The sequence below is a fragment of the Pelobates fuscus genome, chromosome 3 (assembly GCF_036172605.1).
Source record: "Pelobates fuscus isolate aPelFus1 chromosome 3, aPelFus1.pri, whole genome shotgun sequence".
NCBI lineage: Eukaryota > Metazoa > Chordata > Amphibia > Anura > Pelobatidae > Pelobates > Pelobates fuscus.
Window position 1 is genome coordinate 419,693,494 of NC_086319.1, and position 15,959 is coordinate 419,709,452.

The 15,959-nt window shown below is 50.0% G+C and overlaps 1 protein-coding gene across 1 annotated transcript in view; it reads right to left on the reverse strand.

Annotated features, from left to right (window-relative positions):
* Positions 1 to 10,678: 10,678 nt before the first annotated feature.
* The window catches only part of LOC134602088 (uncharacterized), a 170,713-nt gene continuing 165,432 nt past the window's right edge, over positions 10,679 to 15,959 (reverse strand). The window contains exon 6 of the mRNA XM_063446587.1: positions 10,679 to 10,996. Coding sequence (XP_063302657.1) covers positions 10,679 to 10,996 — 318 coding nt within the window. The remainder of the gene's footprint in view (positions 10,997 to 15,959) is intronic.

Sequence of the window (15,959 nt, forward strand, 5' to 3'; positions counted from 1 at the left end):
AATCCCTCTGTTACTGTGTCACTATATCCCACTCCCTCTAACATGTAACCTCACTGAGCAGGGCCCTCAATCCCTCTGTTACTGTGTCACTATACCCCACTCCCTCTAACATGTAAACTCACTGAGCAGGGCCTCAATCCCTCTGTTACCCTGTCACTATACCCCACTCCCTCTAACATGTAAGCTCACTGAGCAGGGCCCTCAATCCCTCTGTTACTGTGTCACTATACCCCACTCCCTCTAACATGTAAACTCACTGAGCAGGCCCTCAATCCCTCTGTTACTGTGTCACTATACCCCACTCCCTCTACCATGTAAACTCACTGAGCAGGGCCCTCAATCCCTCTGTTACTGTGTCACTATACCCCACTCCCTCTAACATGTAAACTCACTGAGCAGGGCCTCAATCCCTCTGTTACTGTGTCACTATACCCCACTCCCTCTAACATGTAATTCACTGAGCAGGGCCCTCAATCCCTCTGTTACCCTGTCACTATACCCCACTCCCTCTAACATGTAAGCTCACTGAGCAGGGCCCTCAATCCCTCTGTTACTGTGTCACTATACCCCACTCCCTCTAACATGTAAACTCACTGAGCAGGCCCTCAATCCCTCTGTTACTGTGTCACTATACCCCACTCCCTCTAACATGTAAACTCACTGAGCAGGACCTCAATCCCTCTGTTACTGTGTCACTATACCCCACTCCCTCTAACATGTAATTCACTGAGCAGGCTCTCAATCCCTCTGTTACTGTGTCACTATACCCCACTCCCTCTAACATGTAAACTCACTGAGCAGGACCTCAATCCCTCTGTTACTGTGTCACTATACCCCACTCCCTCTAACATGTAAACTTACTGAGCAGGGCCCTCAATCCCTCTGTTACTGTGTCATTATACCCCACTCCCTCTAACATGTAAACTCACTGAGCAGGACCTCAATCCCTCTGTTACTGTGTCACTATACCCCACTCCCTCTAGCATGTAAACTCACTGAGCAGGGCCCTCAATCCCTCTGTTACTGTATCACTATACCCCACTATCAATAACATGTAAACTCATTGAGCACGGCCCTCAATCCCTCTGTTACTGTCACTATACTCCACTCCCTCTAACATGTAAACTCACTGAGCAGGGCCCTCAATCCCTCTGTTACTGTGTCATTATACCCCACTCCCTCTAACATGTAAACTCACTGAGCAGGACCTCAATCCCTCTGTTACTGTGTCACTATACCCTACTCCCTCTACCATGTAAACTCACTGAGCAGGGCCCTCAATCCCTCTGTTACTGTGTCACTATACCCCACTCCCTCTAACATGTAAACTCACTGAGCAGGGCCTCAATCCCTCTGTTACTGTGTCACTATACCCCACTCCCTCTAACATGTAAACTCACTGAGCAGGGCCCTCAATCCCTCTGTTACTGTGTCACTATACCCCACTCCCTCTAACATGTAAACTCACTGAGCAGGGCCCTCAATCCCTCTGTTACTGTCACTATACCCCACTCCCTCTAACATGTAAACTCACTGAGCAGGGCCCTCAATCCCTCTGTTACTGTGTCACTATACCCCACTCCCTCTAACATGTAAACTCAGTGAGCAGGGCCCTCAACCCCTCTGTTACTGTGTCACTATACCCCACTCCCTCTAACATGTAAACTCACTGAGCAGGGCCTCAATTCCTTCTGTTACTGTGTCACTATACCCTACTCCCTCTACCATGTAAACTCACTGAGCAGGGCCCTCAATCCCTCTGTTACTGTGTCACTATACCCTACTCCCTCTACCATGTAAACTCACTGAGCAGGACCTCAATCCCTCTGTTACTGTGTCACTATACCCCACTCCCTCTAACATGTAAACTCACTGAGCAGGCCCTCAATCCCTCTGTTACTGTGTCACTATACCCCACTCCCTCTAACATGTAAACTCACTGAGCAGGCCCTCAATCCCTCTGTTACTGTGTCACTATACCCCACTCCCTCTAACATGTAAACTCACTGAGCAGGGCCTCAATTCCTTCTGTTACTGTGTCACTATACCCTACTCCCTCTACCATGTAAACTCACTGAGCAGGACCTCAATCCCTCTGTTACTGTGTCACTATACCCCACTCCCTCTAACATGTAAACTCACTGAGCAGGGCCCTCAATCCCTCTGTTACTGTGTCACTATACCCCACTCCCTCTAACATGTAAACTCACTGAGCAGGGCCCTCAATCCCTCTGTTACTGTGTCACTATACCCCACTCCCTCTAACATGTAAACTCACTGAGCAGGCCCTCAATCCCTCTGTTACTGTGTCACTATACCCCACTCCCTCTAACATGTAAACTCACTGAGCAGGCCCTCAATCCCTCTGTTACTGTGTCACTATACCCCACTCCCTCTAACATGTAAACTCACTGAGCAGGGCCCTCAATCCCTCTGTTACTGTCACTATACCCCACTCCCTCTAACATGTAAACTCACTGAGCAGGGCCCTCAATCCCTCTGTTACTGTGTCACTATACCCCACTCCCTCTAACATGTAAACTCTCTGAGCAGGGCCTCAATCCCTCTGTTACTGTGTCACTATACCCCACTCCCTCTAACATGTAAGCTCACTGAGCAGGGCCTCAATCCCTCTGTTACTGTCACTATACCCCACTCCATCTAACATGTAAACTCACTGAGCAGGGCCCTCAATCCCTCTGTTACTGTGTCACTATACCCTACTCCCTCTAACATGTAAGCTCACTGAGCAGGGCCCTCAATCCCTCTGTTACTGTGTCACTACACCCCACTCCCTCTAACATGTAAACTCACTGAGCAGGCCCTCAATCCCTCTGTTACTGTGTCACTATACCCTACTCCCTCTAACATGTAAACTCACTGAGCAGGGCCTCAATCCCTCTGTTACTGTGTCACTATACCCCACTCCCTCTAACATGTAAACTCACTGAGCAGGCCCTCAATCCCTCTGTTACTGTCACTATACCCCACTCCATCTAACATGTAAACTCACTGAGCAGGGCCCTCAATCCCTCTGTCACTGTGTCACTATACCCCACTCCCTCTAGCATGTAAGCTCACTGAGCAGGGCCCTCAAATCCCTCTGTTACTGTGTCACTATAACCCCACTCCCTCTAACATGTAAACTCATTGAGCAGGGCCCTCAATCCCTCTGTTACTGTGTCACTATACCCCACTCCCTCTAACATGTAAACTCACTGAGCAGGCCCTCAATCCCTCTGTTACTGTGTCACTATACCCCACTCCCTCTAACATGTAAACTCACTGAGCAGGGCCCTCAATCCCTCTGTTACTGTGTCACTATAACCCCACTCCCTCTAACATGTAAACTCACTGAGCAGGGCCCTCAATCCCTCTGTTACTGTGTCACTATACCCCGCTCCCTCTAACATGTAAACTCACTGAGCAGGCCCTCAATCCCTCTGTTACTGTGTCACTATACCCCGCTCCCTCTAACATGTAAACTCACTGAGCAGGGCCCTCCATCCCTCTGTTACCCTGTCACTATACCCCACTCCCTCTAACATGTAAACTCACTGAGCAGGGCCCTCAATCCCTCTGTTACCCTGTCACTATACCCCACTCCCTCTAACATGTAAACTCACTGAGCAGGCCCTCAATCCCTCTGTTACTGTGTCACTATACCCCACTCCCTCTAACATGTAAACTCACTGAGCAGGGCCCTCAATCCCTCTGTTACTATGCGTCCAACTCGTCTGGTTATAAATACGTGTTTGTTAGTCCACCTATTGTACAGCGCTGTGGAACTTGTTGGCGTTTATAAATAATAATACTACTCAACTCAGACTACGTGGATTATTGAGGCAGTAACATCTGTATTTTCAGCAATACAGCCTCCTGAAACGCCATCAGGATAAGCTGTGCTCAGGGGATTTTACCACTTCTACTGATCTCTGCTTCCGATTGAATATTTCTGACTCGTCCTGAACCGTTACAAGATAAGAGACACCATAATCCGCTCAGAGTTTTTATCAGTATTTCAATACTGGGCACACTGTGATCCATAGGATACATGACATAACTCTGTTACTCTGTGTATGGACTTGATATGCAACCCGAGTCAGAAATTGGGTGGGAATTGTTTAAAAAAACAAAAAAACAAAGTGCTTGGTAATGAGGGGGTTAACTTGAGCACTCATTCTGAGTTGGAGGATGTTATTCATATATAATGGCATCATGCTGGGCATAATCTGGTACATATCTACTATCCTTTATTAGCCTTCCAGTGGGAGCAGTAACAGCGATATAGAAAGGGTAGTAGATACATGGAATAGCCTTCCAGTGGGAGCAGTAACAGCGATATAGAAAGGGTAGTAGATACCTGGAGTAGCCTTCCAGTGGGAGCAGTAACAGCGATATAGAAAGGGTAGTAGATACCTGGAATAACCTTTAAGTGGGAACAGTAACAGCGATATAGAAAGGGTAGTAGATACCTGGAATAGCCTTCAAGTGGGAGCAGTAACAGTGATATAGAAAGGGTAGTAGATACCTGGAATAGCCTCCCAGTGGGAGCAGTAACAGCGATATAGAAAGGGTAGTAGATACCTGGAGTAGCCTTCCAGTGGGAGCAGTAACAGCGATATAGAAAGGGTAGTAGATACCTGGAATAACCTTTAAGTGGGAACAGTAACAGCGATATAGAAAGGGTAGTAGATACCTGGAATAGCCTTCAAGTGGGAGCAGTAACAGTGATATAGAAAGGGTAGTAGATACCTGGAATAGCCTTCAAGTGGGAGCAGTAACAGTGATATAGAAAGGGTAGTAGATACCAGGAATATCCTTCCAGTGGGAGCAGTAACAGTGATATAGAAAAGGGTAGTAGATACATGGAATAGCCTTCCAGTGGGAGCAGTAACAGTGATATAGAAAGGGTAGTAGATACCTGGAATAGCCTTCCAGTGGGAGCAATAACAGTGATATAGAAAGGGTAGTAGATATATGGAATAGCATTCCAGTGGGAGCAGTAACAGTGATATAGAAAGGGTAGTAGATATATGGAATAGACTTCCAGTGGGAGCGGTAACAGTGATATAGAAAGGGTAGTAGATACCTGGAATAGCCTTCCAGTGGGAGCAGCAACAGTGATATAGAAAGGGTAGTAGATACCTGGAATAGCCTTCCAGTGGGAGCAGCAACAGTGATATAGAAAGGGTAGTAGATACCTGGAACAGCCTTCCAGTGGGAGCAGTAACAGTGATATAGAAAGGGTAGTAGATACCTGGAATAGCCTTCCAGTGGGAGCAGTAACAGTGATATAGAAAAGGGTAGTAGATACCTGGAATAGCCTTCCAGTGGGAGCAGTAACAGTGATATAGAAAGGGTAGTAGATACCTGGAATAGCCTTCCAGTGGGAGCGGTAACAGTGATATAGAAAGGGTAGTAGATACCTGGAATAGCCTTCAAGTGGGAGCAGTAACAGTGATATAGAAAGGGTAGCAGATATGTGGAATAGCCTTCCAGTGGGAGCAGTAACAGTGATATAGAAAGGGTAGTAGATATATTGAATAGCCTTCCAGTGGGATCAGTAACAGTGTTATAGAAAGGGTAGTAGATATATGGAATAGCCTTCCAGTGGGAGCAGTAACAGTGATACAGAAAGGGTAGTAGATACCTGGAATAGCCTTCCAGTGGTAGCGGTAACAGTGATATAGAAAGGGTAGTAGATACCTGGAATAGCCTTACAGTGGCAGCAGTAACAGTGATATAGAATGGGTAGTAGATACCTGGAATAGCCTTCCAGTGGGAGCAGTAACAGTGATATAGAAAGGGTAGTAGATACCTGGAATAGCATTCCAGTGGGAGCAGTAACAGTGATATAGAAAGGGTAGTGGATACATGGAATAGCCTTCCAGTGGGAGCAGTAACAGTGATATAGAAAGGGTAGTAGACAGTGGCGTACACACAACCCATGGGGCCCCGGTGCGAAAACTGATCCGGGGCCCCTCCCCTCCCCCTGCGCGAGCGCTTACTCTGCGCAGGCTGGGGCCGCAACACATGGCGGCGGGCACCTGGTCGCAGGGCTGCGACCCGTGCGACCGCGGTATGTATGCCAGTGCATGCATAAACACATACACTTAAAGGACCACTACAGACACCCAGATCACATCAGCTCAAGGAAGTGGTCTGGGTGCCAGGTCTCTCTAGTTTTAACCCTGCAGCTGAAAACATAGCAGTTTCAGAAAAACTGCTATGTTTCACTGAGGGTTAATCCAGCCTCTAGTGGCTGTCTCATTGACAGCCGCTAGAGGATTTTCTGCGATTCTCACTGTGAAAATCACAGTGAGAAGACGCTGAACGTCCATAGGAAAGGAATGAGTAATGCTTTCCTATGGGCGGTTTGAATGCGCGCGTGGCTCTTGCCACGCATGTGCATTCGGAGCTGAGAGGCGGATGGGGACGGAGAGATCCCCAGCGTTAAGGGAGTCCGGCGCTGGAGAAAGGTAAGTGCTTAAGACACACACACACACTCTCTCATGAACAGACGCACACATTTACTGACAGACACACACTCAATGACAGACGCACACAAACATACTCAGTAACAGACACACACACTAACACACACACTCACTAACACTAACACACACACTCACTAACACTAACACACACACTCACTAACACTCACTAACACTAACACACACACTCACTAACACTAACACACACACACTCACTAACACACACACACTCACTAACACACACACACTCACTAACACACTCACTAACACACTCACTAACACTAACACACTCACTAACACACGCACTCACTAACACTAACACACACTCACTAACACTAACACACACTCACTAACACACACTCACTAACACACACACTCACTAACACACGCACTCACTAACACACACTCACTAACACTAACACACACACTCACTAACACACGCACTCACTAACACACACACTCACTAACACTAACACACACACTCACTAACACTAACACACACACTCACTAACACTAACACACACACTCACTAACACTAACACATTCAAACTTTTTTTTTTTATTTAATCCCCCCAGCCTCCTTACCTGTGGGAGAGCTGGGGGGAGTCCCTGGGGTCCAGTGGTGTTGCTGGCCCTGCTGTCACCCGGCTGGCTGGCGGGCGCGCGAGGGAGCACTGTCCCCTGGGTGCTCCCTCTTCAGCTCCCTCGCGCGCCGCGTACTGATGCCGGAGCCGGAAGATGACGTCATCTTCCGGCTCCGGTTTCAGTGCGATGCGCGAGGGAGCTGAAGAGGGAGCACCCAGGGGACAGTGCTCCCTCGCGCGCCCGCCAGGCAGCCGGGTGACAGCAGGGCCAGCCTCGGGGGCCCGGAGGTGGCCGGCTCCTGGGCCCCCCAGCAGAAGAGGCTGGCCCTGTGGGTACATACCTGGGTCGCAGGGCGGCCGGGCCCCCTGGTGGGCCGGGCCCGGTCGCAGCCGCGACCCCTGCGACCCTGGTATGTACGCCACTGGTAGTAGATACCTGGAATAGCATTCCAGTGGGAGCAGTAACAGTGATATAGAAAGGGTAGTGGATACATGGAATAGCCTTCCAGTGGCAGCAGTAACAGTGATATAAAAAGGGTAGTAGATATATTGAATAGCCTTCCAGTGGGAGCAGTAACAGTGATATAGAAAGGGTGGTAGACACCAGGAATAGCCTTCCAGTGGGAGCAGTAACAGTGATATAGAAAAGGGTAGTAGATACCTGGAATAGCTTTCCAGTGTGAGCAGTAACAGTGATATAGAAAGGGTAGTAGATACCTGGAATAGCTTTCCAGTGGGAGCAGTAACAGCAATATAGAAAGGGTAGTAGATACATGGAATATCCTTCCAGTGGGAGCAGTAACAGTGATATAGAAAGGGTAGTAGACACCAGGAATAGCCTTCCAGTGGGAGCAGTAACAGTGATATAGAAAGGGTAGTAGATACCTGGAATAGCCTTCCAGTGGGAGCAGTAACAGTGATATAGAAAGGGTAGTAGATATATGGAACAGCCTTCCAGTGGGAGCAGTAACAGTGATATAGAAAGGGTAGTAGATACCTGGAATAGCCTTCCAGTGGGAGCAGTAACAGTGATATAGAAAGGGTAGTAGATACCTGGAATAGCATTCCAGTGGGAGCAGTAACAGTGATATAGAAAGGGTAGTGGATACATGGAATAGCCTTCCAGTGGGAGCAGTAACAGTGATATAAAAAGGGTAGTAGATATATTGAATAGTCTTCCAGTGGGAGCAGTAACAGTGATATAGAAAGGGTAGTAGACACCAGGAATAGCCTTCCAGTGGGAGCAGTAACAGTGATATAGAAAAGGGTAGTAGATACCTGGAATAGCTTTCCAGTGTGAGCAGTAACAGTGATATAGAAAGGGTAGTAGATACCTGGAATAGCTTTCCAGTGGGAGCAGTAACAGCAATATAGAAAGGGTAGTAGATACCTGGAATAGCCTTCCAGTGGGAGCAGTAACAGTGATATAGAAAGGGTAGTAGATACCTGGAATAGCCTTCCAGTGGGAGCAGTAACAGTGATATAGAAAGGGTAGTAGATATATGGAACAGCCTTCCAGTGGGAGCAGTAACAGTGATATAGAAAGGGTAGTAGATACATGGAATAGCCTTCCAGTGGGAGCAGTAACAGTGATATAGAAAGGGTAGTAGATACCTGGAATAGCCTTCCAGTGGGAGCAGTAACAGTGATATAGAAAGGGTAGTAGATACATGGAATAGCCTTCCAGTGGGAGCAGTAACAGTGATATAGAAAGGGTAGTAGATACCTGGAATAGCCTTCCAGTGGGAGCATTAACAGTGATATAGAAAGGGTAGTAGATACCTGGAATAGCCTTCCAGTGGGAGCGGTAACAGTGATATAGAAAGGGTAGTAGATACCTGGAATAGCCTTGCAGTGGGAGCAGTAACAGTTATATAGAAAGGGTAGCAGATATGTGGAATAGCCTTCCAGTGGGAGCAGTAACAGTGATATAGAAAGGGTAGTAGATATATTGAATAGCCTTCCAGTGGGATCAGTAACAGTGTTATAGAAAGGGTAGTAGATATATGGAATAGCCTTCCAGTGGGAGCAGTAACAGTGATATAGAAAGGGTAGTAGATACCTGGAATAGCATTCCAGTGGGAGCAGTAACAGTGATATAGAAAGGGTAGTAGATACATGGAATAGCCTTCCAGTGGGAGCAGTAACAGTGATATAGAAAGGGTAGTAGACACCAGGAATAGCCTTCCAGTGGGAGCAGTAACAGTGATATAGAAAGGGTAGTAGACACCAGGAATAGCCTTCCAGTGGGAGCAGTAACAGTGATATAGAAAAGGGTAGTAGATACCTGGAATAGCTTTCCAGTGTGAGCAGTAACAGTGATATAGAAAGGGTGGTAGATACCTGGAATAGCTTTCCAGTGGCAGCAGTAACAGCAATATAGAAAGGGTAGTAGATACATGGAATAGCCTTCCAGTGGGAGCAGTAACAGTGATATAGAAAGGGTAGTAGACACCAGGAATAGCCTTCCAGTGGGAGCAGTAACAGTGATATAGAAAAGGGTAGTAGATACCTGGAATAGCTTTCCAGTGTGAGCAGTAACAGTGATATAGAAAGGGTAGTAGATACCTGGAATAGCTTTCCAGTGGGAGCAGTAACAGCAATATAGAAAGGGTAGTAGATACCTGGAATAGCCTTCCAGTGGGAGCAGTAACAGTGATATAGAAAAGGGTAGTAGATACCTGGAATAGCCTTCCAGTGGGAGCAGTAACAGTGATATAGAAAGGGTAGTAGATACCTGGAATAGCCTTCCAGTGGGAGCAATAACAGTGATATAGAAAGGGTAGTAGATACATGGAATAGCCTTTCAGTGGGAGCAGTAACAGTGATATAGAAATGGTAGTAGATACCTGGAATCACCTTCCAGTGGGAGCAGTAACAGTGATACAGAAAGGGTAGTAGATACCTGGAATAGCCTTCCAGTGGGAGCAGTAACAGCAATATAGAAAGGGTAGTAGATACCTGGAATAGCCTTCCAGTGGGAGCAGTAACAGTGATATAGAAAGGGTAGTAGATACCTGGAATAGCCTTCCAGTGGGAGCAATAACAGTGATATAGAAAGGGTAGTAGATACATGGAATAGCCTTTCAGTGGGAGCAGTAACAGTGATATAGAAATGGTAGTAGATACCTGGAATCACCTTCCAGTGGGAGCAGTAACAGTGATACAGAAAGGGTAGTAGATACCTGGAATAGCCTTCCAGTGGGAGCAGTAACAGCAATATAGAAAGGGTAGTAGATACCTGGAATAGCCTTCCAGTGGGAGCAATAACAGTGATATAGAAAGGGTAGTAGATACATGGAATAGCCTTCCAGTGGGAGCAGTAACAGTGATATAGAAAGGGTAGTAGATACATGGAATAGCCTTCCAGTGGGAGCAGTAAATGGAAAATTCCAAGGGATAAATCTGACAATTGTGTAAAGAGAGGGAAGGGTTATAGCTGGGGAGTCTAGAAAGAATAAACTACACAAGGAATTGCATCAGAAAGTATACACATTATTAGAATTTTTTTTTAACGATTGTGAACAAAGTATGATTTATCATTCTGTAACGTTTCAAACTGAACACAAGGAAATTAAAGAAAACATTTCAAACAGTTCAATACCGGCCCCCTATTGGACAGCATTTGTCAGATAAATGTAAAAGAGCAAACACTGCGTCCGCCTCGTCAGAGGTGCATACAGAGGGAATAGCGCAGGCTCTCCGCGCAGTATGGCTGGCTGAGTGGGAGGAGTTGCAATCCGGATCCTTCACGGCAATCTGACACTGATGGGAGTCTGCTGGGCTGGGGAGTATGGGCTGCTGGGCTAATTGCATGGTGGAAATGAAGGGGGGAAGGGACGTATTTTGGGGTGAGACAAACACAGTGGGACATGTGATTGGTGGAGGAGTATTAAGGCGGAAACAGCTGAAAATCTGAGGGGAAAACACAAATCAAAAAGTTAATTTCCTTTCCATAAAATATAATTTCTATCCCTGCAGAATGACACAGACAGGGGGCGCTACGAGTATCCGTCCCCATCCTTGGTGACATAGTGACAGACAGGGGGCGCTACGAGTCAGACCGTCCCCATCCTTGGTGACATAGTGACAGACAGGGGGCGCTACGAGTCAGACCGTCCCCATCCTTGGTGACATAGTGACAGACAGGGGGCGCTACGAGTATCCATCCCCATCCTTGGTGACATAGTGACAGACAGGGGGCGCTACGAGTATCCATCCCCATCCTTGGTGACAGTGACAGACAGGGGGCGCTACGAGTATCCGTCCCCATCCTTGGTGACATAGTGACAGACAGGGGGCGCTACGAGTCAGACCGTCCCCATCCTTGGTGACAGTGACAGACAGGGGGCGCTACGAGTATCCGTCCCCATCCTTGGTGACATAGTGACAGACAGGGGGCGCTACGAGTATCCGTCCCCATCCTTGGTGACATAGTGACAGACAGGGGGCGCTACGAGTATCCGTCCCCATCCTTGGTGACAAAGTGACAGACAGGGGGCGCTACGAGTATCCGTCCCCATCCTTGGTGACATAGTGACAGACAGGGGGCGGTACGAGTCAATCCGTCCCCATCCTTGGTGACATAGTGACAGACAGGGGGCGCTACGAGTCTATCCGTCCCCATCCTTGGTGACATAGTGACAGACAGGGGGCGCTACGAGTATCCGTCCCCATCCTTGGTGACAAAGTGACAGACAGGGGGCGCTACGAGTATCCGTCCCCATCCTTGGTGACATAGTGACAGACAGGGGGCGCTACGAGTATCCGTCCCCATCCTTGGTGACAAAGTGACAGACAGGGGGCGCTACGAGTATCCGTCCCCATCCTTGGTGACATAGTGACAGACAGGGGGCACTACGAGTATCCGTCCCCATCCTTGGTGACAAAGTGACAGACAGGGGGCGCTACGAGTATCCGTCCCCATCCTTGGTGACATAGTGACAGACAGGGGGCGCTACGAGTCAATCCGTCCCCATCCTTGGTGACATAGTGACATAGAGGGGGCGCTACGAGTCAGACCGTCCCCATCCTTGGTGACATAGTGACAGACAGGGGGCGCTACGAGTATCCGTCCCCATCCTTGGTGACATAGTGACAGACAGGGGGCGGTACGAGTATCCGTCCCCATCCTTGGTGACATAGTGACAGACAGGGGGCGGTACGAGTATCCATCTCCATCCTTGGTGACATAGTGACAGACAGGGGGCGGTACGAGTATCCGTCCCCATCCTTGGTGACATAGTGACAGACAGGGGGCGGTACGAGTATCCGTCCCCATCCTTGGTGACATAGTGACAGACAGGGGGCGGTACGAGTATCCGTCCCCATCCTTGGTGACATAGTGACAGACAGGGGGCGGTACGAGTATCCATCCCCATCCTTGGTGACATAGTGACAGACAGGGGGCGGTACGAGTATCCGTCCCCATCCTTGGTGACATAGTGACAGACAGGGGGCGGTACGAGTCAATCCGTCCCCATCCTTGGTGACATAGTGACAGACAGGGGGCGGTACGAGTATCCGTCCCCATCCTTGGTGACATAGTGACAGACAGGGGGCGGTACGAGTCAATCCGTCCCCATCCTTGGTGACATAGTGACAGACAGGGGGCGGTACGAGTCAATCCGTCCCCATCCTTGGTGACATAGTGACAGACAGGGGGCGGTACGAGTATCCATCTCCATCCTTGGTGACATAGTGACAGACAGGGAGTGGTACGAGTATCCGTCCCCATCCTTGGTAACATAGTGACAGACAGGGGGCGCTACGAGTATCCGTCCCTATCCTTGGTGACATAGTGACAGACAGGGGGCGGTACGAGTCTATCCGTCCCCATCCTTGGTGACATAGTGACAGACAGGGGGCGGTACGAGTATCCGTCCCCATCCTTGGTGACATAGTGACAGACAGGGGGCGCTACGAGTATCCGTCCCCATCCTTGGTGACATAGTGACAGACAGGGGGCGGTAAGAGTATCCGTCCCCATCCTTGGTGACAGTGACAGACTGGGGGCGCTACGAGTATCCGTCCCTATCCTTGGTAACATAGTGACAGACAGGGGGCGGTACGAGTCAATCCGTCCCCATCCTTGGTGACATAGTGACAGACAGGGGGCGGTACGAGTATCCATCTCCATCCTTGGTGACATAGTGACAGACAGGGAGTGGTACGGGTATCCGTCCCCATCCTTGGTGACATAGTGACAGACAGGGGGCGCTACAAGTATCCATCCCCATCCTTGGTGACATAGTGACAGACAGGGGGCGGTACGAGTCAATCCGTCCCCATCCTTGGTGACATAGTGACAGACAGGGGGCGGTACGAGTATCCATCTCCATCCTTGGTGACATAGTGACAGACAGGGAGTGGTACGGGTATCCGTCCCCATCCTTGGTGACATAGTGACAGACAGGGGGCGCTACAAGTATCCATCCCCATCCTTGGTGACATAGTGACAGACAGGGGGCGGTACGAGTCAATCCGTCCCCATCCTTGGTGACATAGTGACAGACAGGGGGCGGTACGAGTATCCATCTCCATCCTTGGTGACATAGTGACAGACAGGGAGTGGTACGGGTATCCGTCCCCATCCTTGGTAACATAGTGACAGACAGGGGGCGCTACGAGTATCCGTCCCTATCCTTGGTGACATAGTGACAGACAGGGGGCGCTACGAGTCTATCCGTCCCCATCCTTGGTGACATAGTGACAGACAGGGGGCGGTACGAGTATCCGTCCCCATCCTTGGTGACATAGTGACAGACAGGGGGCGCTACGAGTATCCGTCCCCATCCTTGGTGACATAGTGACAGACAGGGGGCGGTACGAGTATCCGTCCCCATCCTTGGTGACATAGTGACAGACAGGGGGCGGTACGAGTATCCGTCCCCATCCTTGGTGACATAGTGACAGACAGGGGGCGGTACGAGTATCCGTCCCCATCCTTGGTGACATAGTGACAGACAGGGGGCGGTACGAGTCAATCCGTCCCCATCCTTGGTGACATAGTGACAGACAGGGGGCGCTACGAGTATCCATCCTCATCCTTGGTGACATAGTGACAGACAGGGGGCGCTACGAGTATCCGTCCCCATCCTTGGTGACATAGTGACAGACAGGGGGCGGTACGAGTCAATCCGTCCCCATCCTTGGTGACAGTGACAGACAGGGGGCGCTACGAGTATCCGTCCCCATCCTTGGTGACAGTGACAGACAGGGGGCGGTACGAGTATCCGTCCCCATCCTTGGTGACATAGTGACAGACAGGGGGCGGTACGAGTCAATCCGTCCCCATCCTTGGTGACATAGTGACAGACAGGGGGCGGTACGAGTCAATCCGTCCCCATCCTTGGTGACATAGTGACAGACAGGGGGCGGTACGAGTATCCATCTCCATCCTTGGTGACATAGTGACAGACAGGGAGTGGTACGAGTATCCGTCCCCATCCTTGGTAACATAGTGACAGACAGGGGGCGCTACGAGTATCCGTCCCTATCCTTGGTGACATAGTGACAGACAGGGGGCGGTACGAGTCTATCCGTCCCCATCCTTGGTGACATAGTGACAGACAGGGGGCGGTACGAGTATCCGTCCCCATCCTTGGTGACATAGTGACAGACAGGGGGCGCTACGAGTATCCGTCCCCATCCTTGGTGACATAGTGACAGACAGGGGGCGGTAAGAGTATCCGTCCCCATCCTTGGTGACAGTGACAGACTGGGGGCGCTACGAGTATCCGTCCCTATCCTTGGTAACATAGTGACAGACAGGGGGCGGTACGAGTCAATCCGTCCCCATCCTTGGTGACATAGTGACAGACAGGGGGCGGTACGAGTATCCATCTCCATCCTTGGTGACATAGTGACAGACAGGGAGTGGTACGGGTATCCGTCCCCATCCTTGGTGACATAGTGACAGACAGGGGGCGCTACAAGTATCCATCCCCATCCTTGGTGACATAGTGACAGACAGGGGGCGGTACGAGTCAATCCGTCCCCATCCTTGGTGACATAGTGACAGACAGGGGGCGGTACGAGTATCCATCTCCATCCTTGGTGACATAGTGACAGACAGGGAGTGGTACGGGTATCCGTCCCCATCCTTGGTAACATAGTGACAGACAGGGGGCGCTACGAGTATCCGTCCCTATCCTTGGTGACATAGTGACAGACAGGGGGCGCTACGAGTCTATCCGTCCCCATCCTTGGTGACATAGTGACAGACAGGGGGCGGTACGAGTATCCGTCCCCATCCTTGGTGACATAGTGACAGACAGGGGGCGCTACGAGTATCCGTCCCCATCCTTGGTGACATAGTGACAGACAGGGGGCGGTAAGAGTATCCGTCCCCATCCTTGGTGACAGTGACAGACTGGGGGCGCTACGAGTATCCGTCCCTATCCTTGGTAACATAGTGACAGACAGGGGGCGGTACGAGTATCCGTCCCCATCCTTGGTGACATAGTGACATAGAGGGGGCGCTACGAGTATCCGTCCCTATCCTTGGTGACATAGTGACAGACAGGGGGGGGTAAGAGTATCCGTCCCCATCCTTGGTGACATAGTGACAGACAGGGGGCGGTACGAGTCAATCCGTCCCCATCCTTGGTGACATAGTGACAGACAGGGGGCGCTACGAGTATCCGTCCCTATCCTTGGTGACATAGTGACAGACAGGGGGGGGTAAGAGTATCCGTCCCCATCCTTGGTGACAGTGACAGACTGGGGGCGCTACGAGTATCCGTCCCTATCCTTGGTAACATAGTGACAGACAGGGGGCGGTACGAGTATCCGTCCCCATCCTTGGTGACAGTGACAGACAGGGGGCGCTACGAGTATCCGTCCCTATCCTTGGTGACATAGTGACAGACAGGGG